The sequence below is a fragment of the Echeneis naucrates genome, chromosome 21 (assembly GCF_900963305.1).
Source record: "Echeneis naucrates chromosome 21, fEcheNa1.1, whole genome shotgun sequence".
Taxonomy (NCBI): Eukaryota; Metazoa; Chordata; class Actinopteri; order Carangiformes; family Echeneidae; genus Echeneis; species Echeneis naucrates.
Genome location: NC_042531.1, coordinates 4,304,937 through 4,329,256, shown reverse-complemented (window position 1 = coordinate 4,329,256; position 24,320 = coordinate 4,304,937). Strand labels below are relative to the sequence as shown.

The 24,320-nt window shown below is 43.2% G+C and overlaps 1 protein-coding gene across 4 annotated transcripts in view; it reads right to left on the bottom strand.

Moving 5' to 3' along the window:
- The window catches only part of sema5ba (sema domain, seven thrombospondin repeats (type 1 and type 1-like), transmembrane domain (TM) and short cytoplasmic domain, (semaphorin) 5Ba), a 144,117-nt gene that overhangs the window by 59,230 nt on the left and 60,567 nt on the right, over window positions 1–24,320 (bottom strand). For all 4 annotated transcript variants that reach the window (XM_029530088.1, XM_029530090.1, XM_029530089.1 and 1 more), the window contains 2 exons: window positions 10,275–10,374; window positions 9,712–9,757 (listed from right to left, as the gene is read on the bottom strand). In XM_029530088.1, coding sequence (XP_029385948.1) covers window positions 9,712–9,757; window positions 10,275–10,374 — 146 coding nt within the window. The remainder of the gene's footprint in view (window positions 1–9,711; window positions 9,758–10,274; window positions 10,375–24,320) is intronic.

The following is a 24,320-nucleotide window of genomic DNA, read 5'->3' as shown; positions in this document are numbered from 1 at the left end:
TTCCATGGAAGAGGGAACCTGATAGAAATGGAACTGCAGTTCCACATCAGGAGCAAATATAATGTTCTCCTGAGGAGAAAATGTCACAGGCTCCAGCCCTGTGATTTCCTTCAGTAGATTCAGAGAATGAGACGGCGCAACGGTGGCGAGGTCGATGGAGAAAATGTGAGGAAAGACGCCGGAGCGGTGGGTTAAGGTCGTGGATGGATGGAGACAGATATGTGAGATCCAGACAGTAATATGGTGTTTACATTCCTCCTCCATGTTGCTGCCATCTTATCTATGCAGGGATTATCTGATGGACTAACAAAGCCCCCCTATCATCTGTCCTCCAAGAGGACAGTTTATGTTTACTCCTGCTCCTGTTGTTGGAAAGATTTTTACTGCCAATGTCCTCAGAAATATCCAAAAGACTCACATTTTGCTCACTGCGAGTCCAGTTTCTTTCTTTAGTCCGCAATTTTTTTTAATTTTTTTTTTTTACAGACTGCTTCTTTTATAAATAAATGACCATTTTGACTTTATCTCTCTCTCTTACACATCTTGTATTTGTTTATTTGTTCAGTGTGAGCTCACTTATTAATTATTTTGTCAGTTTGCTTCACACTGAACTGTCTCGTTAGTTTTACATACAATGTTATGTGCATTACATTCTGAATATTTTTCACTCTATATGCAGCAGCACAGGGTATCCACAGCTTGTATTTATTTCACGATATAATCAACCTGTTTAAAACAAACAAACAACAGAAAAAGTATAATCCTCCTGGACTATCTAGCAAACTATTCCCTGGCTTCTATGTTGTTTTTTAGCGAACATCTTTACTGTTGTTTGTCTCTAAAAATCAAACATGAAGCACTAACCATCTCGACCACGCCAACAAATAAAAGCTGAAAAAACACGAGCATCCTGAACTTACCACGCTTATAAATAGACTCCTGAGAGACAAATCATGCTGTAGGAGTGTTTTGAGAGCGACTTGCCTTTTGACATCCAGTTTTATTTTTCCCCACGAAGCTTTGTGCTGGATGAATTCCACGGCGCTAACTACTGACGGTGACTTCACGCTGACTGCAGCCGCTGTCCTCTGCAAGCTCCCTGCAAGCATTTCACCTTTCAAGCCTGCAGCGGGCAAGTGTTTGATACTAAGAATGAGTAATTGGCAGGACACCACTTTAAACCTGTGATATAATAATCCATTCAGATCCTACTCTGTTTCAATTTACAAAGCATGCTGTTCTTTTAGTTCCTCCTGCTGGAGGGACAAAAAAAACAAACAAAACAAAAACAAAAACAAAAGAGACCACAGGCTCTTTTTTTGGCTGAAATGTAAGCAAAGACCAGGTTGTGTTTTTATTCTTTGCACTCCTGCACATTTCTACCCATCTAACTCCTTCCTATTTTCATTCCCCCCATATTTCCATCCCGCAGCCTCCACCTCTGTCATCCCTGATACTTAAGTCCCTGAAAAGTCAGGTCAGCACATCTCTGACCCCTTCTGCAGACCGAGGAGGTGACACCGCCTCCATTCTTCACTGTCTGATAACTTCACATCTATGAGTGGATAGGGAGGGGGAGAAAAAAAAAAGACTGACAGAAGTAAAAGTAACATGTATTTATGTGCATGCCTGTGTCTGGACCGAGCACCAGACACAAACCGGCGAGGGGAAACGCTGATTGTCAAGGCTCAAAAAAAAAAAAACCAAACAGAAAATTAAAAGGCAAAAGACATTCAGTGTAATTCTCAAGCTTGTGCTCTTGTACAAATACGTTAGTGGGAGAGGAATCAATATTCTATCTCCTGTTAGTATCTTGCGATGTGCAGCAGGAAGAAAGAGCTGTCTAAACGGAGGCCGGCTGCCGTTGTTCTCTGTCACTTTTCAACTACAAAAGAAACAAAGAAAAAAAACGAAGGAGAGCCTTCACCCCCCCCCCACACACACACACACACACGAAAAGTCTGGCCATCAAAAGTTGCTTTTATTTCTCATGTTGTTCTTTGACAGCAGTGGAATTGGTCACAACACATCTGGCAGATCTGCTGCGCCCCCCCCTCTAAAGGAGAAAAACAAAGAGCGGCAGACAGATGGCAAAAGCGGAGCCATTTACTTGTGCTTTTCTATACTTTTACCACTCTCTCACTCTTGATGTATCTTTGACCACACACACACACACACACACACACACACACACACACACACACACACCTCCCACCACCTTCCCCCTGCTGCTCTGATTGCAGTGGAGCTCAGGCTGACCAGCACATCCGTGAGAGATGGGTGCTTCTAGGACAGAGCATGTGGGTGGATTGCAATCAGACCCACCAGCAGCACTAATACCAGCACTGCATCTCACAAAAAAAAAAAAAAAAAGACAGAGAGAAAAGACAGGGAGAACGGGTCAGGAGTTTAAAAACGAAAAGAGGAGGACGCGGTACACTAAGAATATGCAGCAGCAGCAGCAGCATCCGACGCTCAGACTATCGGCTTGGAGTGGGACGCCTCGGCGGTCCTGTTGTGCGGGAGCTGAGTGGGTGATGGTTCATGTCTTGGTGCATCAACTGCAGCAAAGACAAATTTTGACACTTTTTTTGCGCACATCTCTCAAAGTTTGCCGGAGATCTCTTCACGCCTTGAACTTGCTGTTCACCTCTTTGTACTGTTCGTGGTTTTCTTTTGTGCGAGAGTGGCTATAATCCAGCATATGATCATATAACACACACAACTTTACGGGGTATTTAATTTTCATCATCTGCCAGGTTTATTGGTCAGGATGGTCAATTACCTAAACCGCTTGATTGATGAAAACCAAAAGGTGACACACTTACACATCATGTCAACGAAGCTCCCCATCAAATTTGGTGACGTAGTTGAATTGCTCAAATTAAAGTCTAAAGCCTCAGCCCCCATAAAAACAAACAAACCTTATCTGAGTCGACGATACCGTCGACTTAGCACACGAGGCGTTGTTATCAGAGTGGCAGCTCACAAAGGTCACCCAGCACACCAGGATGTGATTGAAGCTGATGAGTGGTGACGCATGAACGAGGGAGCCGATGTCCAATTCAGTGCTCCGACTGCCCAAACTATGAGAATAAGTTCTAATACAGCAATACACGGGCATGCTTGAAACATCAAACATGGTTACGAGTTGGATTTTTTTTGGAAAGCCATGCAAGAAAACTAAACCTTTTTCCTTTTGGCAGTAAAGGTAAAGACTTGGAACCATTTGAGCGCTCTTCAAATTTCACATGAATTTCATGAGCTTCGGTCGGACTAGCTGGTGCCCCACGAGGAGAAACTTTGTTCAGCGAAATTTCTAAAAACGATGTTTATTTTGGTCAGCCAGTAGAGAAAACCTCATCAAAAAAAAAAAAAGAAAAACCAACAATGTGCAGGTGGTGTTTGTAGATGTGTGTGAATCCTCTCCAGCTGCACGGCTCCACAGAGACACAGAGCTGAGACTTGTCACCTCCCTCCACTCTTCCCCTCAGTCCTGTCTGTGCAAATTTATTTTATATATATATTTATATACACGCATATTGTAGTTCTCTATTTGTGTTTCTACTTCCATTTTCCTGCTGTTATCTTTCCGACCTTTCCATCGCCTACTCTTTATCCCGACTTCTCTTCATCTGTCTCTCCTCCCTGCTTCTGCCGATCGCCTATGCGTTTATTCCTCTGTGCGTGCCTGCTCACTAATGGCCGAGGCAGGTGTTCTCCCAGGTGTCTGAACAGAACGGCTGAACCTTTAAAAGACCTGGCATCAGCACCTTGGCCCCTCCCCTGGCACGGCCTGACTTTCAAAACCGCTCCGCCACCAAACGAATTGCACAGCCAGCAGGTACACACCAGTCTGCCTCCTCCAAACACACAAACGCATTTACGCCTCCTGGCACACAGCGGGTGCTTTGGCTTCAGGTGCAGCAACAGTCAGGTCTGGCCTAACTCATTTGGTGCCGTCGTGGGTGACACACAAACGCAGTCTCAAATCGAGGCGGGAAAGACGGGCACTACATGTGAAGGTGACAGCAGCGTGTGGTTACGGGTCCTGGACTTGGAACGTGCAGATCAACTGTTGCTAATGGACGAGGGGGAGAGCAGACAGAACGAACCCCCCTCTCCGTTCACTTTTCAGTCAGTCAGCAAGTCCTTTGTAAATCACATCAATATGACTTTCACCTGTTCTCAAGGGACGACCTTCTATTGAAGTAAAGCCAGCCGTGCGTTATGTCCCGCAGGACTGTCTCTGTTTTTATATCTCTAATTTCTGCAGCTTGCTTTGGTTCCTGAGAGTCATCTTCCACACGGCGGCTCACGTTGCTGTCAAATAAGGTCACAACTTTTACTTCAGTGCAAAGCATGCTTGGCATGAAAAGTGTTTACTTCGTCTTGCTCCCCTTTAAAAAAAAAAAAAAAAGTTAAAGACAAATCTACATTTCAATGACATGTTAGGTGCAACAACGGGGTATAAAACAAGAGCGGGAATCCTTTAAAGGTAGCGTCGCTTATTTTGAGAGCTCAAAGCTTTTAGAAAATTTCCACATGCAGAGTCCTCGATACCGGCAGGTTGTTTCAAATGGATTCGTCAACATATTAAACATTTTCAAACTTGAACACACGAACACACGAGTGCTTTCGCGGCAAATCTGCCCTTCTGTCAAAGGGCTCAGTTAGTGCTTCCATAAGACAATTAATTAACGACCCATTAGAGTTATCGTTTCGCATTTCGGCTCTGAACCGCTGCACAGCCTGCGGAGCGATCTGGGACCGACGATAGCTGAGATTAAAGCTCTGCTGCGTCAGAGACCGTTCTGGAGAACCTTGCAGTGACAGAGCTGCAGTCTGTAACTTCGACAGCTTAAACAGACTGCTGAAAATTGAAAGTTGACTGAAAGTTGCTGACAGGTGCTTTGGATGGAGGCGCTGAATGAATTGGCAGCGTGTCACATTTGTATGTGCAAAAACAGTCTGTCGACGAGGTATTCAGAGCGCGATATAACATAATCAACAAATCCTCAAGCTGAAGAGACTGATGTGAATGAGCTCTTTAAAATTTAAATACACAACACAGGACCACAGATTGCGTGCGTGTAGGTTATGTTTTCTACTGAACCAGAGCAACTGTACAAAGAATCCAAGGCCTAACTGAGGACGAGGACTGCATTCATCACGAGCTGAGCGTTCATTAGCACTTTTCTTTGGCTGTGTTTCCTTTTATAAAAGGATATAATCGAGCCTATTCAATGCACTGAATCTTTGATTTACTGGAGGAGACTGCGGAAATTTGGGATTCTCCAAAACTTCTCCAAAAGTGTCCTCGCCTGCTCCGTCACCGTCCGGTATGGGAACTGTGCTGCCCAGGACAGGAAGAACAGCACATCACAGGACATTTACCAGAGCAGGGTCATCTGGGACAGCACACAACTGCAACACAAACTGTTTGCACTACAGAAGCATCCGGTCCAGGACCACAAGGCTCCCAAACAGCTTGTGAACGAGCATATGTTGCACGAAACAGTACTGCTTACCTTTGGGGCTTTTATCTAACTACCTCACTGCCAGTTGCACATTTACTTGCTGCTATATTTTAATACAATGCACGTCAGTTATTACCACTGTTTGGCATTATCCTGTTACATATTGTCTCGCCACTTTATTTTATTATATTGTAAATTATATATATTTATACCCACCCAACCCCCCTTCTGTCCCACTTATCGCTAAATTCCTGTCTGGTGTGGAAGAACGGACAGTAAGAGCTGTTACTGAGTTCTACTGTGACCATGACAATAAACATCTTAAATCTTCAATAGAAGAGTTGGCATTTCTTTTTTTTTTTTTATAATTATTTGTACATGTGCATTGCAATGTGTGTTAGCTATAATTAACTGACTAACTATTATTTTCCAGGGACATTACTTCACAGCTACATTTGACAAAAAAAAAAAAAATAAATAAATAAGTGGGCCACGAGGGAGCGTAAGCAATTGAGCTCAAGTTTGGACACAACAAACAAATCCAGGGTCAAAACTGCCTTGTTCTCTGACAGGTGGTTCGGGTATTTCAGCGGCATATCACTGAGTGAGGAATCTAAACTAAAACACGGTCGGGCAGCGGAGCGTTTGATGCTGCAGCAGAGGCTTCGAGTGGCAAGCGGGAGATTTGGGTTCGTTTTCCGTTGAGCTATACAACAAAAGAAAAGGAGCATCTTCAGATGTTGACCTTGCCTCGATCTCTTCGGACAGACCCTCCCTCTCCGCCTCGTTGGGCAGTTTGTATAATGTTTTCAGCGATTTCAACCTTGGCATCGTGGAGGACACCTCACTGAAGAAGGGTCGACCTTATTTATCCCGTCAGCTCAGAGGAGGCTGAGGATGTGTGTGTGTGTGTGTGTGTGTGTGTGAGATAGAGATAGAGAGACAGAGAATGAGAAAGCACACGGAGACTTTCAGGAGCATATTTGTGTGATAATATGCGTGTGTATATGTACTCACTGTATATACGTGTGTGTGCGCATCCTATTTGTCACGAGGTTGTTATGACAACAGGGAAGAAAGAAGCATCTCGCGGAGGAGCAGAGAACAACAGAAACCAGCATCAGCAACAAATGGAAACAAGCGTAAGTCAACTTCTCGCCGCCAAAACTAGACAACTAGGACGCGCAGACAAAGGGCACATTGATATCGGCTGTGACACACGGGTGGCAGCTGTACACATCATGCCATTCAGTTTGTGGCTGCCGTGAAAGGAGACTTTGTCAGACAGAGTGCGCTTTCATCTTGTGTGCAAATGTTGTGTAAAATAACGCAGGCTGTTGTCCTTCAAACGATAACGTAACCAACGGCTGCGAGTGTCGCTCTGAAGCTGCTCGTAGTTTTAATTAAAGAGTCGGAAAATTAAAAAATGGCTACACAAACCCGTGAGCCAAAGGCCGCTGGTGATAGCGTGATCCGGACAGAACAAGCAACGTGCTGTACTGTTGTGTTTTACATTAACCATTAACCACAACATTTGGCCACTTTATATTTTGGTCAAATGTTCTTGAAGCAGTGTAGATTTGTATGCTGATAAACCTGCACTTTATTTCAGAGCATTTAGTCGTCTTTATATTCTTGCCAAAGTTTTAATACACTGTAGATGCAACGGGTATTTATCCCCCGGTGTGATAAATCAGACTTTTAAAGAAGTATTTTTTATGCAAAAAGCCTACCGAATTCACAATATCCACGAGTTTTTTTTTACCATCCCTCAACGCTGCTGACATGTTTTTCACAGAAGAAAATACACAAATCTCGGATATCAAAGCTTCCTTTAAAAAGGAACACCAAGAAGTAACTTTTCAAAAGTTGGAGTAAAAAAAAACGCAAAGCTCTCTAAATGTTTCACAGTGACAGATTACGTCAGGTTTCCTACCCTGCTGATTTCCATATTGCTTTGGAATCCTCTGAAAAAAAAATAAAAAAAAATAGAAAAATAAAAAAAATAAATCAGCATTTGCATGGAAGGTGGAAAAATCAAGCCCATAACGTGGGGGTGTGCGACAAAATACACTACATTTGGAGTTAATGGGCTAAAACCATGACTGTGGTCTTTTACATTCCAACTGCAACCGTTGATTTTTGTATGGTCAAAGATAAATCACTTCTTTTTTATTATTTTTTTTATATAGTGTGTTATTACGGTCTAATCTGAGAACTACAGCTGAGAAGAAGTGACATCAACAATAACAGAAATGTGATAAACTTTGCCCTGCAGCAGCGGGAAACTTTGGAAAAGTGGATATCCTGCAGTGATACCGGGGAGGGAAGCTGCGCTGAACCCCGGGCTGCATAAAGACAACGTTTCTTTACTCTGTGACAGTGATACACCGCTTTAGATTACACAGCTCCACAGAGAGTCGGGGGGCTTGTCATTTGTGATGCATGATGCAAGTGTCAGGCAACCCTGTGCCCCCCAGCTAAGACTCCCGGTTACACCGCAGCTGCGCTGCCACAGTGAACACCAAAGGCCTTTCATAAAACACACAAAACACCCACAGGACAGAGATCCATACGTTCATCGCAGACCTACAATTTCACTATATTCCCGGCATCATGGCAGACAGTAAAACATATTTACAGTGGAGCCCGAAAGTCTAAGAGCACTTTTGCAGAAGCTGTATGTCGATTCCTACCTCAGCACTCCGCACTCGACTAATTCAAACTGTCGTGCAAATAAACACCACTATCATTAACTTTTATAACACAACTGTGGTTTGGCTGGAAAAGGGAATACGTTTTACTTCTAGTCAACGGCAAATTGTAATAAACTGCTCACGCTTCATCGTGCCCCACCACCTGCGGGGTCTCTAATGACCGAAAATCTGACACAAGTCGCACGACAGCGGCTTTTTACCGACACGTGACGTTCACCTACTGTGAGCGTCACCTCGTACTGTAAGCCGCACTGAGCACGAAGCCAGCTGACATACGGGTTTTCCTTCTCGCCAGGTAAATCCTAGACTTTAAAGCTGAACATTTTATTTAAAATAATTGTTTTCGCTTAGCGCTAAGCAGTATTTTTCTCAAGCTGGTACATAACATAGAGCATATACTGTCCTTCTGATGCACTTTTTTTGCTAGACAAAGTCTTTTGAACGAAAGAAGAATTTTTAATCTGGACGTGAAATAATGATTATCCAATTGATCCCACATCTGTGACCTTCATGACTTTTATAGCCTTCTGCCTCAAAGTCTGGAAATATGATGAAAGGAGCAGTCAAGAGAAGAGAGGACCGACTGTCCATCTACAGTTTGGCTCACTAACATTAAAAAAAATTGCCTTTGGTGTGAGAAAATATGTCGGTTTAAAGGTTCATCAAAGCTGCGATATCTAACTATCTGAAGGCTCCGGGAGAGACGCTAGTCATTCATTATATTGGATTTCTGGTAATCTGCTCCCAAAGCATCTGATCTTATGATGTTCGTGCCCTCAACACTTGTAATAAATGGATGCGATCTGTGCCTTTTTATACCAGATGAGGACACACACACACACACAAGCTGTCACTAATCAATATTTTATGGGTCCTTCTGTGAACATTCAGAGCCCGGCCAAAACCTGAACCCCTGTGATAAACCTGTCCTACTTATTTAAACGCACATGCTGAGCATCATGAGCTAAATGGAAGCTGCCCTCCCAATCGCATCAGAGTTACAGTCACCGTTGTAGCTGGAGCTTAATTGCGGTTTTAAAAAAGCCTTTATCGCAGTAATAAAATGGGATCGACTTTCTGCTGAGATTTCTACTTCAGCGTTTCATGCTAAAAGAGCAGCTCCCTTTTCACACAGAAGTTTGGTAGAGTAAATAATAACAATAGCCATTAGTTGAAGAGACGACAAGTGGCCTGATACGTGGCTCCGCCCTCTGAAAACACACAGCAGAAGATATATATTAAATAGGTGAAGCATCACATGCAGGAAACAGGAAACGCATCCCCAAACTTCTTTCCCGCATCTCAAGCAAACACAAACAAACTGGACTAAATCCGTACAAAAGCAGCTGCATGTGGGGGATTCGCCTTTGGCGCCACTACAGGCGGGGATCAGCACGGATCAGCACGAGAGAAACACCAAGACAGCTCCAGCTGAGCCCCGTGGACACGGCGAGACGGGTGAAAGGAAGCCGAAAGCAACGGAAAAGTCAAGTAGAAGAGAAATAAATGCCTACCTGTATCAGAGACATGTTACTGAGGTCCAGCCGGAACAGGTAGTTTCTGGGTGGAGGAGAGAAGAGAGAGAGATACGTTTGTCAGACTGACCTTTGAAAACACATAAATGTGTTTAATGATGCAAATGAAGTATCGGAGAAGGGAGAGGACATTTTCAGCTGCCGCCACATTAAAGCAAAGCCAATTAAAAGTCACACAGATTGTTGATCAGCGTCAAGTCACTGTTTTAGTTTTATGTCAGTCTCACAACGTATATGAGCTATTAGCTGAACTCATGAGGATGTGTTTTTTTTTTTTTTACAGTAAAGGGGGCGAGGGTGGGGGTCAAACCTGGTGCAGCTTATGAGAACACACACACGCACACGTCCACATTACGTATTTCTTCTAAATCCATCCCCTCTGCCAAATCCAAAGCTTGAATCGGTCCAATGAGGTCTCAGCAGAGCACTTAAGAGCCATCATTATCCGAAAACCACAGAGTGGGAGTGAGTCAGAAAGGGTATCACGTTCTCTGTAATGTGCTCTGCGGGGTGAAAAGCTGAGTGGATTTACAGTTTCTTACCTGGCACCAACAATAAGCTCATTCCTAGTCAGGTCAAGGGTGAGCTGGGAGAAGTCTCTCACGCCAGGTTGGGAGAAAGTCGACATCCATGGACTGAGTGCTGAAGACAAGAAAAGAAAAGAAGAACGTTAAACCACACCCTTATATGTCAAATAAGACCTGAAATTATGAGGCAATTATCAAAAAACTTTTCCCATCGAACATATGCTGCCTGTAGCTTATGTAGCTTGTGCCTGTTTTTATCTTATTTTGAATGTAATCTCAGTTTTTAGTTTCACCCCTGCACTATGGGAACTTTACGTGGTGGACTGTTTCATTTCATGCTCTTGACTCAACATCTTATTTATTGTCCAAAAACAATGACATCTAGATAATGAGGAAACTGAATGGTTGAAGAAAAAAAAAAAAGGATAATAATAAACTGTGGCGGGGAAGCAATGCAATGGTATCTCCTGCAGAGATGGATAAAACTGTCCAGACCACATCAGACACAGCAACCCTGACACAACCTGACATTCAGACAAACACAGCTCTGTGTGACGTGTGAGGCCAAAACCTCAGCGCTGCTTGAAACCGGCTCTCACAAATCAAAATTTTAAAGTGGCAGAGCAGAGGGGCCACCTGATGGGGCTTTAAATGTCATGCTCCAAGCTGCGGGAGAAGACTGTGGCTTTTAAATCGCTGTGTCCAAAGTGGGGACATTTGAACAGGTTCCACGACATGGGAGGTTTGCACAGCATAAAAGGCTTTAACATATTTCCTGTGTTGTACACCAAATCACAGCAGTCAGTGGGAATTCAGACGCCCTTAACCAATTCAAAAAGCAATTTACGAGGCCATTAGATTCTAAGACGGGGTTATCAAAACATGAACAAGTAAAGACAGAAAGGAAAAGCAGGGGAGGGAGGGGGGAGATCTGGCCACACTGCTGATACCTCTATTCATGAGGGAACCAGTCATCAGACATTTAAAACCTTAAACCTTCGCGTCACCAACAGTCACATAAGCTCACAGTTAGAACTGTGAATCCGAGTGAGGCTGGTTGGTTCCCCGTCAAGCAAAGTGACGGACTGGAGGATTGATGGGGCCCATATGGCTCCGTCACCTGGAAACACAACCAGAGATGTGAGTGATAAAAGGACAGAAGGCTGCAGCTACACTACAGTACGGGGGGGGCATCAGTGAAATAAGAATTATCTGCTACAATCTGCTCTTTCCAGATGTGGATCAGACTGAAGACTTCAGGTCCTGTATTAATGAACGGTCTAACGATTCTCACATGATATATATGAGCACGTTTCACTAAATGTAATATGATCATAATTATAACTTCAAGAATAATGACGCCGACACTCTAATCATCTAAAGACTGCGATGACAGATCCAGAACAATGCATTAATGAACGAACGCACCTATAAATGCCCATACACTGTGTGAGTGGGCATTTATTCAATAAGTGGTGACTGTAGTTTATTGAAACGGGAGGCGAGTTGTGTGTGTTCACAGATTAGAAAAAACATTTGATGGTTTAATGAGAATTTTAGGCAGGAGGACGGACAGTGTGTGTGTGTGTGTGTGTGTGTGTGTGTGTGTGAGAGAGAGAGACACTGCGAATGAAAGCACTTGTTGCCTGGTACAAGATTGTGGCTGACAACAATGGAGCTCTGCAGCAGCAGGAATAAGGCCTTTCTTAACAATGGGAAGAAGGAGAAGGGAAAAAGAAAGGCACTGACTCTGTTATCTTTTAAAAAAACATTCTTAAAGGTTAGAAAAAGTTAAAGCTGAGAACGGTCAGCTTCCTCTAAGACTAACAGTGTTACAGATTAGCTAAAACAGAGTTGGATTTGGATATTTGTCAAAACAAAGACGGGACTGCTATAAAGGCCGGCAGAAGTGTGAGAGCTCCTTCGTGTGCGTTTGCATAATGAACCAAGCTCTGTTTATATTTTCTGTCCATATTGAGTTAATCACTCGAGCAGCTCTGAAGCCAAACCCTCCAGGGTTCAGGTCACAGGAGCAGCTCGTGCTGCCGTCGTTCGAAGTTAAGGTTAGCTGAAGTGCAGCGCTGTCAGCGCCGTGATTAAAGGGGCTGCGTCCCTTCAGATACAATGCTTATCAACCGAGGGTGGCAGGGGGTGGGGGAGGGTCGATCCCAGTTATCACTGGGCAAGATTCACCCCGGTCAGGTCGCTAGTCAATCACAGAACTGAAGCACAGAGACAAACAACCGCTCACTCTGCAACCTGATGGCGGACTTTAGAGTTATCAGCTACTCTAACCTGCGCTGCAGCATCAAGAGGAACCCAATCCAGAGCCTTCTGGAAGACATGCAGTTAGGAAGGAAAAAGATTACAAACTCTGAGCTCGACAACTAGATCAGGTAGCTCAGACACAAAGTGGAGGTCACTGTGAGTCAGCAAAACAAAGTGCACGACTTTATACAACGTGAGTGTTATTGGGTAATATGTGAACACCGAAAAAAAAAAAAAAAAAAAGGCAGAAAGGATATTAATTTCCTAAAAACAGATTTTTTTTCTTATTATTGCTGCAGCAGCCAAACTATTCAGCATCGAATGGAAGTGCAATATAGTTTTTGTATATAGCGGCTGGCGTAGCTCTGAAAACAGAGTCAGAAGAGCACATATGCTGCCTGAAGCAAGTAAATGATACATGGTTAATTATACCAACAGCAGCTCTGGTCTCATTCAGAACATAATAAGAGGCATGAACACGGCCCTACAGTGATTTTTAATCAAGCTGCCGGCTCAGAGAAGTAGCGCAACCTTTAGGAATTAATAATAGACTGTAAAACACGTTTACACACACAAGATTAAATCAATGATAACCTCAACACACATTATAAATCACCGGGTGCCTCAAATGTAATTCTGAGACTGCACAAACTCAACCCGTACAACATTTTTTATTTCCATCTCTTACTCTATAAATATTTATATTAAATAGGAATCCATTTCTCAGATTTGAGCATGCATCTACGGCTTTGACCATCTCTGGTAGGCAGGTTGGTGTGAGGAGGCAAGCAGGACCATCTGTACATCACTTCTGATTAATGGCTGCAGAGGCCAAAGTTGGCCGAGCAGAGGGGGAGTGCAGTGGAAGAAAATGTTGAGCCTCCAAATCTTAAATAAATATTTATATATATATATATAAATAGACCTGAAGTCGACTTTAAAGATCCGATACGCTCACAAGGTATGAGCATGTGATCAGATCAGATAAATAATTAAAAAAAAAAACAAATAAACACATCGTCATGAAAATAATCTTAATAAGCTCTTTAAACACCCAGTACATTAGCATGAAAGGCAACCTGCTTAGTATTTTACAAGATTATCTTTGTATAAGGGGGTCCAAAATCTCCATCTGCTGTGCAAATATTAGCCAGTATATTAAAGCTGTATAACACACCAGGTACACAGCCACGTGGTCAGAATATCAGGCAGCAGCTTACTGACCAAATAAGGCATCTACCTGTAAACAGAGCCGTTGTCAAGGCTGTGAAATCTGATACAGCAGTAACGGCGGACTAATAAAAGCCCTGCGACGATTAACACTGTTTATGTCATGACTGTAGCTACATGCTCGTAGACCAGAAGGCTTGTCCTGTGTTTTCGTCTCGCCCTTCCAAAGACAGATCATGTTACCGTCCAACTAAAGTAAGAGGTGGAATCAGAGGGGGGTAGTTATACAACAGAAGAACTGTTTGGCCAAAAACAAAGATGAGCCTCTTGCTCTTAAAGGAGTAAACTCGGTGCAGTCTGCTGGGATAAAACGGAGCTCCCATCATACCCAACTAAGAAAACAACAACAACAATCCTTACGTTACATCTTAGATGTACATTCTGGAACGCATCCAGAAATGGAGAATTATGTCACATGCACAAATGACAACTGCTAAAATGTGACTTATTCTCCCCATAAAATAAGACCATAAAAACGCAGCATATGACATGAACCATAAAATAAGAATGTGAAGTGGAGAAATGGATAACAAGACACTTATTCCCACAGAGGCATTTTGCACCAAACTGCAAAAACAAAGGCTGTTAGCGTTTAGTTCGGGGAATTTAACACGGAGCATGACTCACTTCAAATCTGACGGGATGTTGTGTGCATATGAACATTTTGTCAGGTCGTGTACCTCGCTTCATAAAAAGGTACGGCGCCACGACCTGCCCGTCATGGCATTTCAGGGGTTTTATTTTATTTTGGATTCTCTCATTTTGCGTTCTGCCACACTGTTCATGTCTCTGTTCGTATTCCTGATGTTTTGGTTGGACTTCAGGTTCTACATTTCACTGTTATTCTTTTAAAATTGATTTGGTGAAATCAAGCAATGTCGACAACTTAGCATCTCTTTTTTGCGAGATTTACGGACTCCATCAGACCCGTTTGGCACGTTCAAATAGACACGCCAAGATATTTACCACGCATCATTTCTGTCGTTGTGCAAGACTGCACAAAAACTAAAGTGTCTGAGCTTCTAACTTCCTCTCTGAGTGACGGTTTTACATTTACATGTGAAATCACAGTGCAGCTGTTGTCCTTCAACCGTGTGTTGGGTGCCTTTGTGACAACAATAAAAATCATCACTTTAGGTTGGAAGTCTCCGTTTCATCCTCGTTATGTCGTCTGATAAGACAAGAGGAGATCTTGTAAATGAGAATAGTTTAATTGGGAGTTCCCGGTCGGTCTTCAAGTTGAAGATGTAGTTGGAAGTGCAATCAGAAAGAAGAGGCGAGATGAACCTGAGTGACAATTTGTTTAGATTAAAGCAGAAAAGAGCGGACTCTTGTCCAAAACTGTAGAAAAGCAGAAGAAAACTGCGGCTGGAGGGGGAAAAAAAAAAACCCCAGCACCCATCAACCCCCGCTAAGATCCCACCCCCGACATTATATGCTAAATATATTCTGGAAAACATCCAGAAATAGAGAATGATGTCACTTGGACAAATGGCAAACTGCTAAAAGGTGACTTATTCTCCCCATAAAATAAGACCATTAAAACTGAGCATATGACATGAACCATAAAATAAGAATGTGCAGTGGAGAAATGGATAACAAGAGAATTACTCCATCAAAAGAATTACACCTCGGATAGTAAAAACAAGAGCTGTTAGCGTTCATTTCACAGAGTTTAAAAATGGAACATCAATCACTTAAAATTGGGCCTGAGAATCATTATGTGAATATAAACATTTCCCTACACCAGGAATGTCTGTTAAAAAACTCTCAAAAAAGGATTTTGTCCTGACTTTTTGTCTTTGAAATGTCCTGTTGTGATTACGGTTGCTCTGGTTTCTGCCTCTGTAACTGTCTGCTCCACCTTCATTCAATCATTTCATCTGCGTTCCTCCTAACTCGTCGCCACTTTGTCTGTTTTCGTTCCTGGTTGTGTTTCTCCTGAGCGAAGTATCGTGTTCATGTCTCATAGCCTCCTGAGACCCAGGAAAAAAAAAATTTAGAAGAAGGGAGTTCATTTTGACTTTTTGGGGATAAATTAAGTGTCGGGGTGGAAAAAAGAAAACTTTTTTTTTTTTTACTTAACTTTATTAGCACGTGCTGCAGTGGACAACAGGAAATCATTCATCAATGATGAGAGAGGAAATCTCTGCGTGTTTGAATGTTTTAATTTCTGCGTCAGGTGCGAGGAATCAACCAAACTCATGTCCACAAAATCAACTGAGGGACATTGTTGAGTTTTTTTTCCACATGATTTTACATCTTAAATCTGCGCCTTAATTTTGTGTTTGCTTGTCTTAACTTCAGTTTCTGCCTCTAAACCAGTTTATTCAACTACTTTACATCCGCCTTCCTTTGTTTTGGGGTTGAGGGCCACTTTGCCTGTTTAAATTGAACAATTTGACCAAACAGTCACATCAAGAGACACGAGCTGAAGAATTTATTTTTATTTTCCCCTCATCTTTTTGCTCCCTGGTTGCTTGGAGCCTTAACCTTAATAGGCTTGTCATCATAAAAAAGAAAAAAAAAAGAAATTCATAAAAGTTATAGCGTCGCTGTGTGAGAAGACGACACAACGGAGCTGCGGCACGTCACTCAGACTATCGAGGGGGAAGTCAGAAATATCCACAAATCTGCTGTATTGTATTTTATTCCCATGCAGGTTACAGGGACACTGTGTCAATGTCATTTCCAAACTGTTTGTTTTGTTTTAAGCACACAGCTTAAGTGAATTATGACAGTCCTTCAATTGAGAATAGAATAACAGAATAAACAGAATAAAAAGAAGTTTGCTTTCGAATTATTTATTTCTTCCTGTGCGTCATTTCATCTACCACCTTGTGGTGTTGTGACAACAGCTAGCACTCAGACTTGAGTGCAAAATCAACAGGTGCTTTTAGAATTAAATATCTGTTGTGCTTTTGTTTATTTGAAGGCGAGTGTGTGAGAGCAGCGCTGACGTTTTTAACAATGTTTGATCACATTTTATTATCCTATTGTGGCGATATTTGTCCTTGTTTTAATCTTGAAGATTCCCTAACATAATTTCAGGCAATTCTTTTTTCTTTTTTCTATTCCATTTATGATTCTTATCAATGTTTTAAAATAACCCCCCCCCCCCACCGTTCAGGCACCAAACTAATTAAAAGAGTCAAACAATGCTCACATGAAAGTTGTCTTGTGTCATTGCTATTTAGATTTATTGACATCCATCCTGTCAGGACTGTGTGCTCAGCACTCTGCGTGGTGCCGATCCTGAGTTAGCCAGCACCCGGGGCGCTGATATGGCTCAGCGCTAACAGAACATCAGAATACAGTGAGGATAACTGGATAAAGCCTCTTTCTGTATTATGTGGAATACCACTTTTTTGTATTCCAATAGAGGGATTTGGCAAATTATTCCAAATCCTAATCCAACCCGATTACTTGCATCCAGAGCAGGAGCTTCAACACGTCTGCAGCCCTGGGGCCTGCAGTGATGTTAATGCGCCCCTGCTGTGCCAGCATCACTATCAGCTAACGCAACGCATTCAGCAGGACGCAGGAGAGCTGAAGCTTGTTTACTCGCTGAGGAAAGCCTCTCTGACAGTGAGGGGTTCTTCCACTGAAGGACATTCATCCTTCTGTCCACAAGTGGTTTTATATAGGCTGCTCACTTCTGCCCCCTTATAACTGTAACAATAAAGCCAGGATGAGAATGAAAGGCGGCCCCCTCCCTCCAAGTTGACTTGATGAACGATTATTGTGTCCCTCCCTCCCTCCTTTGCGATGGTTGGGCAGATGGATTAATGCATTAGCCTGTAGCTGCCAGAAGGATGAGGAGAGCGGCTAAGACATTCGCTTCAGATATAAATCATAACCTTTCTGTCTCCTTCCAAACTTTTTTTTTTTTTTTTTAAACAGCATTTAGCTTTCTCCCCACATAACCTTTGTGCGGACAGAGTTAAGTGCCCCCCCCGACTGATCCAAATCACTATTAGACCCAGTGGATGAGGGCAGTCAAAGCTGGGAAATGCCAATTTATTATGGAGCTGAGGGAATGAAAGCAAAACAAATTGCAGTTAAAAAAAAAAAAAAATGTCTGCAAAGAGACAAGCACACACACGTGAAACTACACAGTTCAAGCATAGATAATTCCTTTACTGCTTAAATCCAGATGGAACACGAGATCCCAGAGAAAAGGGCGATAGATTAAATCTCATAAAGCTCTAATCACGAGGTGTAACCGGACAATGGAGGTAAGTCGTGTACATCCCTGAAAACAGATTTAATTCTAATATTTACCTCTAAATATTCAATGAAATTACGTTACAGCATCCCTAATTGAAGTGGATCTTCTGATCCTCTCCGGTGCTATAACAAGGTTTACAGTTGAGATTATTCACAACGGCTTCAGCTTTGCTGGTGCTAATTAGCACGTATTAGCATCGTGGTGAACATGGTAAACATTTTTCCTATTTGCAATCACCATGTCAGCATTTAGCTCAAAGCTCCATCGCCAGGCTCCTTTTTCCAGGTTCAGCCTGTAGCTGTTTCGCCCCAGCTGAATTGGTTTTGATGGGAGGGTGGTGATGGATTATGTGCGTGTGGTCTGACTACACCATCTGTTTTTGTCTAGAATATGGATGTTTTCCACAATGGGGCAAAATCTATTCCTGTGAAAGCTTCTTACGGGATGCATGTGTCAAAAAAATTCCTTCAGCTTACTCAAGTGTCTGTGTTTTTGGGCCCAGAAAGAATTTAAGTCCTCCCCTGGCTGCGTCTGCTGACTGCTCACAAAGAAGTGTGAAAATAAAGAAGTCATTTCAGCGGGTTTGTGCAGATCACTTAAACACCTGGAAGATGTTCAGGAAAAGTCCACAGCAGTTCCTCGTCTGTAATGTGACCTGCAACTGCAATAAAGTGCCACCATTCATTTGACAAACCGGCTCTGATTCAGAATTAGCACTTCCAACAAAAACCGGGGGACAAGACGGACAACAGAAAAGCACACAAAGCTTGGCTTCCTTACCGAAATTCCCGACTTTGGACTTCTGGTTCAAATAATAACGAAAGGAGTCGGACACGGATACAAGCATGATGCAAGAAAGCTCAGAAATCTAAAGTCAAATGGGAACAGAAATAAAGAGAATGGGGGTGTTGCAGATAGATAAAATGAGAGAACTGGCGCCATTAACTGCCCCGACTGGGCAAATGGAATTAAAATTACTTGGACGCTGTGAGCAAAGGTTAGGAATGGAGTTTAAGATCCACTTAGATGTCCTCGTGGAACAATATGTCTGTTGTCTGGACAAAGTCTCATAAACCAGTGATAGACAGAGCCCTGATGACCTTTAAAAACCGAATGGTTTATTTCTGTGATTTTGCTCTGGCTCTTTTCATTCTTATAGCAAATGCTCACTAATGGCATCCCACACTGTTACTATTTTCCCCCAGTATCAGTATTATAATGAGGCATCTAGTTGATTTCTTCCCTCAGGCACTGCGCTGCTAAATGAGCTATGAATGACACATATTTTACAAAAGGTAGTTGTCTATCAGCATCTTCCTTCAGGGAGCTACACAATAATACAGTGTCTTGCTAATAGGTAGAAAGAGGCGATATAAAAAAAAAATAAATGGTTATCTTCAGGGCAAAGCAGTCTATCCAATGTAGTTAAAAAACCTGTCACATGAAGAATTACCACCATTTCTCATCTGGCAAATGATTTTGTGAATGAATGCCCCCCCGGTGTCAATTACCACATGTATAATTTCTTCTGGAATAAATTTAGTTCCATCTACCGCAAGAAATGTGAAAATAACAACAGCGAGGAGTGAAAATTTACATTGAATACACATTAACTGTGAGCTTTCTTTTGTGCGCAAACAAATGTTCCTCAGGGTTGAAGGAGAAAAGCTTAATCTGGCCAAAATCCCCCGAAATATGTAATATGTAAATAATATTTTTTTGGGGGAGGACTCGCTTGCTCACCCGGTCTCGTTCTTCAGTACCTCTCCGCTTCTACCTTTCGATTTCCACTGCAGGTGACTTGGGGAGGGTGACAGTTTGAGAAAGGCTGCCGTGCCTCAGTGGAGCACAACTCGACTGGATTCAGATAGAGGGGTTCGGAGGTTACGGTCATTGTGGAGGAAGAGCCTGAGGAGACCGGGGACTGAACAACCACGGGAGGAAAGGGGCCAGGGGCCAGGAGGCTAATAGCCTCTCAGTCAGCGACCGGTAAGGATGTCCGTCTGCCTCTCACAAACCCAACAGCGAAGCAAAATCCAAAAAGTGTCAAACGCAGAGCCGGTGAGACGAGCACGAGTGTCTGCTCCGTTACTATTCGCTCATGGCTTCTGTTGAAGCTTATTTTGCAGGTGACTCAATTAATGACCATCCTGCGGTCTAAATATCTGCCAGCTCCCAGAGCACACGCTGCAAACACACCGCCCTGGAGCGCTCCTGCTTTCTTTTTTGAGTTACTGCAATTGTTTCTAGCCATCCAAAAACCACATTACAGTGCCAAGTCTCTGCTTTAATTTGAGTTAGATCAATACAGAAAGAAGTGTGTGGGAGATATAGCTCCTAAAGTTTAGGTGTTCAGAAGTACACGAAGTTAGAACCCCATATAAAAGTTTGTAGCCAATACTTTGCAGCAAATTACTGAACTAAATCTTCTCACCCCGAAAAGCTCCTGGTTTGGCTCATTTATGACGATGTTTTGATGCACAGGACGCTCCTGTAGCCCCCCGCCACCTTCAGCAGGGAAATCATCCATAGATAGCCAGCGTGCCCGTTCCACCGGTCGCCGTACTCGACCAACCGTCACAAATCCAGACAGATGAGACGGTGTCCTCCGCTCATATGCTGCTGTTTTATTCCTCCACCGTTTCGTCCAGGACTGCGATACTGGACTCCTCTCACACGTTTTCGAGAACGGCAGCCTTCTCGCCTGTTGGGTAGGTTTACCTGGCGTGTCTTCCGGGCTGGTGAATCCTTTGGATCGTGACGTGCTTTCGAAGCATCTTCACCTACATCCCGGAGAGGGTTAAAGTCTGTTCACCATTTTCTACTTTTCTTGCACACCCCTGCCTTTTAAGATCAAACTTCACGGTTGATTCTGTCCGACTATGACCTTTGACATTTTTGAGAGGTTTTTGCTTTTTTACTTTGACCCATCATCGTCTTCATTTACAAGGTCAGCTTCACATTCCTCATACTGACACGCAGCTTCACCTCAACATAAAAGTATTTTCTCATCTCTCCATCACACCCATGGCCGGACTGCCAAACAGATGTTTAAGAGCAAGCTGTTGAACACCTCGACGTTGGGCACAAATAAATGACATCTCTCACTCAGATATAACTGTATCGATGTAAACCTTCCCAAACTAAAGCCGAGACTTGGCTCTTTAAACGAGTCATATAAATCAACATGCTGGATCACAGAGCCGCAGAAATAAAGTCACATGTAAGTGCCCAAGTGTTTTGTTGTTGTTGTTTTTTTGTTTTACTTGAATGCTCAGAAATTACAGTAACTGTAATGCCAGTGGAGAGACATACTTTGACAGAAACTTAAGGCCAGTACTGTTGATGTTCCATGTATCTGGGCAGACGGTTTGCCTCCCGGGATCTCAAAGATGCCCATCGTGTTGATTCCAACGCAGTAAAAGTGAAAAATTTGGAGGCAGGAAAACCGTTCTGTTTATGTAACTTTAGCCTTGATGTTAATATGATGAAATGAAATTCTGAGTTTTGGGGTTTCTTTGGCTGACCTATTGACTTTGAATCATTTGCTCTACCAACAGAAATGTAAACGGAACAATGAGTTTGCACATCTTGGATTTAGAGTATTCGTAGGCCGGAGAGAACAAACACCATCTCAGAAAAAACACAGACAGCAATTTTCCTGCCGCCTGTCCACTTTTCAGTTAAAATGGTAATAAAGCCTTTAAATGTTTTCCATTCTCTGATCCCCTTTAGTGTCGTTTGGGGCTGTGTCACATATCCTGACATGCCATCAGCGGGTGAGAGAGCGGCCCCGGCAGCATGCTAAAGTCAGCCTGTCTGATTGATGGCTGCAAACACACCACAGCTCTGATAGCACAGCTCCAATTAACCCTACCGCTGAAATCATGAATGAGACAGGTGGACAGGTGGAGAAGTAAGAGGAGAATATAGAATGAAGAGCAGAGATTCACGGAAAAAACTTTTTTCTTTTAGGTGAGCGGTTATATCTTTAAGGGGCATCACTCCCGTGATGCTCAAGAGCTCTTCAGAGGGCGGCGAGGCGGCTAAACGACAGCACCATTACCCAAAAGATGAAAGAAACAGAGGGACTCGTACAAAGCACGCAATATATTTCTCTGGCCTATTACGAAGCAAAAGCGAGCAAATGATGGAAGGAGGGATCCAGAGAAGAAGGTGAAAAAGAGAAGAGAGTGAATAAGGGGAGGAAGCGAGATAAGGAGGAGAGAGGAATACGGGCTGGCAGGGGATAAGAGAGGGCACGGAAACCAAATGGGACAAGGATAGACGAGATGTGAGCAGGAAATGAGCAATGACACTGGTTGTTTCTGGCCTCCTTCATCACTCTTCCAAGAGACACATTGCAGTGAATTTCGCAGAGCAGATGACACACACACTGGAGAGCCACCAGACAACTCCTCCTCTTCCTCCTCCTCCTCGCCATGGAGGGTGAAAGAGGCAGTGAAACCTGAGCCAAAAGTCTCATTTTCCACCATTTCTTTTCCTATACATACTCCCTCGTGAAAAAAGCCTTGTTGCCTTGATGGATATTGCTGCACTGGGTCTACTAAAAGGAGCAGGATTGATCTACTTCTCTTACTAACCAAACTGACCCTTCATACACACACTTCAATACCAGTTCTCTGAGTCTCACTGACTCCATAAATTCCAAAAACAGACTCCATATCTAGATTCAGAGTGTTCCAGTTGCTGCCCTCATGCCACGCTCTTATCAGACCTACGGTCTTATGCAGCGAGCCAGTATCATCGATCTAAATCACGAGCTGGCGGCTCGCACAGAGGGCGCCTGTGGGCGGATGATATGCGATTCCAACGCTGCACTCTTGATGTGTGGTGCCTCTGACGTAAAAATGCTGGCATGTCCTCTGAAGCGGCGGACGCACGGCTGACAGTTTTTCGTTTTGAGAAGAAAAACAACGCAGTCTGGGCTGATGGAGAGGCCCGACGCTCGACGCAGCGACTGCATCCTGCACGTTCTGGTGATTGTACCCATCACTGCTGCGACTGAATGGCGTTTGTATATCATCACATCTCATGTTTCTTTGATGCGTTTAAATGGAGTTCGTTTTAGCTTTCCACATCCATCATTCGAATTTATTATCTGCAGCTGTTTTCAGAAAAAAAAAAACCAAAAACAGACAGACAGATATGCCGACTCCCTGGTGAGCAGAGAGGAGAATCAGGAAATAAAAAGAAAAAACGCCGGGATGTTTGAAACCAAAAACGAGCTAAAGTCAGATTTAAATCAGATGGACGATAACGTTGCTCTATATCTGGGGGGGCTGAATAGAAAAATCTAGTTTTACATATGGTAAAAGATAACGCCGATGCGTTGTACACCACATGTTCAGTCGTACGCATACGATGGGCCGCTATCGTATTTGGAAGAACCGGTCTGAAAAAAAGAAGAGAAGAGATTACAAAATCTGAATTTGACTCTATTTGTTTTGGGGTTTTTTTTCTCCAGAAGTAAAAGTTAAAGGTGCTGGAGATGAAGTTGTTCCTGGACTGATGAACATCCAAAGAGAAGAAGGGAATTTTGCTTTGGTGTCACAAACTGGTCCCAAATATCAGATTTCTGGTGTCTTCGTGTTGCCACATGCTGCACACGTTTTAACGTTTCAGGGTTAATTCTCAAACCAAAAACAATTTCAGCTCAGTTTGAAGTTTTTAAAAAACTTAAAGAGAATCAAGATGTCAGCCGATCAGAGCCTAAATGACACACTCAAACATAAAAACACAAAAAATTGCAGCACCTTGTCATTATAGGCACATCCACTGAGAGCGTGTACCGATGGGTACGTGCTCCGGCTGGCCCACAGTCAAATCTTCTCCGCCGCCTCGCTCCCGGGTCTCCTCCAGGTGACTGAGGTGCCGCTTCAACAAGCTGCTATAAAACGCTCATCAATCACAGAAGCTAATCTCAGGTTCTCGCTGACACTTTCATTGTGCGGGCCTTTTTCTATACGGCTGCCTCCACATAATGCCCCGCTTTGGCCGCTTTGACAGCCCAACGGCCCTGCAGCTCCCTGCCATGAGAGCCATTCTCAAGTGGCATGCCTTTGAAGTGAAGCATCGGTGGAGCTCGGGCTAATCTGGACATCTGGAGGTCTGCTGGGTTAAGCGACGCGGAGGCAAAAGGCTCGGCATAAAGGTGACCTCAGCACAGCTTTGTGGGGAGTAGAAATAGCTATTTCACGAGTTGTGTGAATTGAAACGCTAATAAAGAAAGAAGGAAAAAAAAAAAAAAAAAAAAGAGGTCCCACTTTTCAAACTTTAAGCCGCTTGTACAGAAAAGTCCCTGAAAAAGA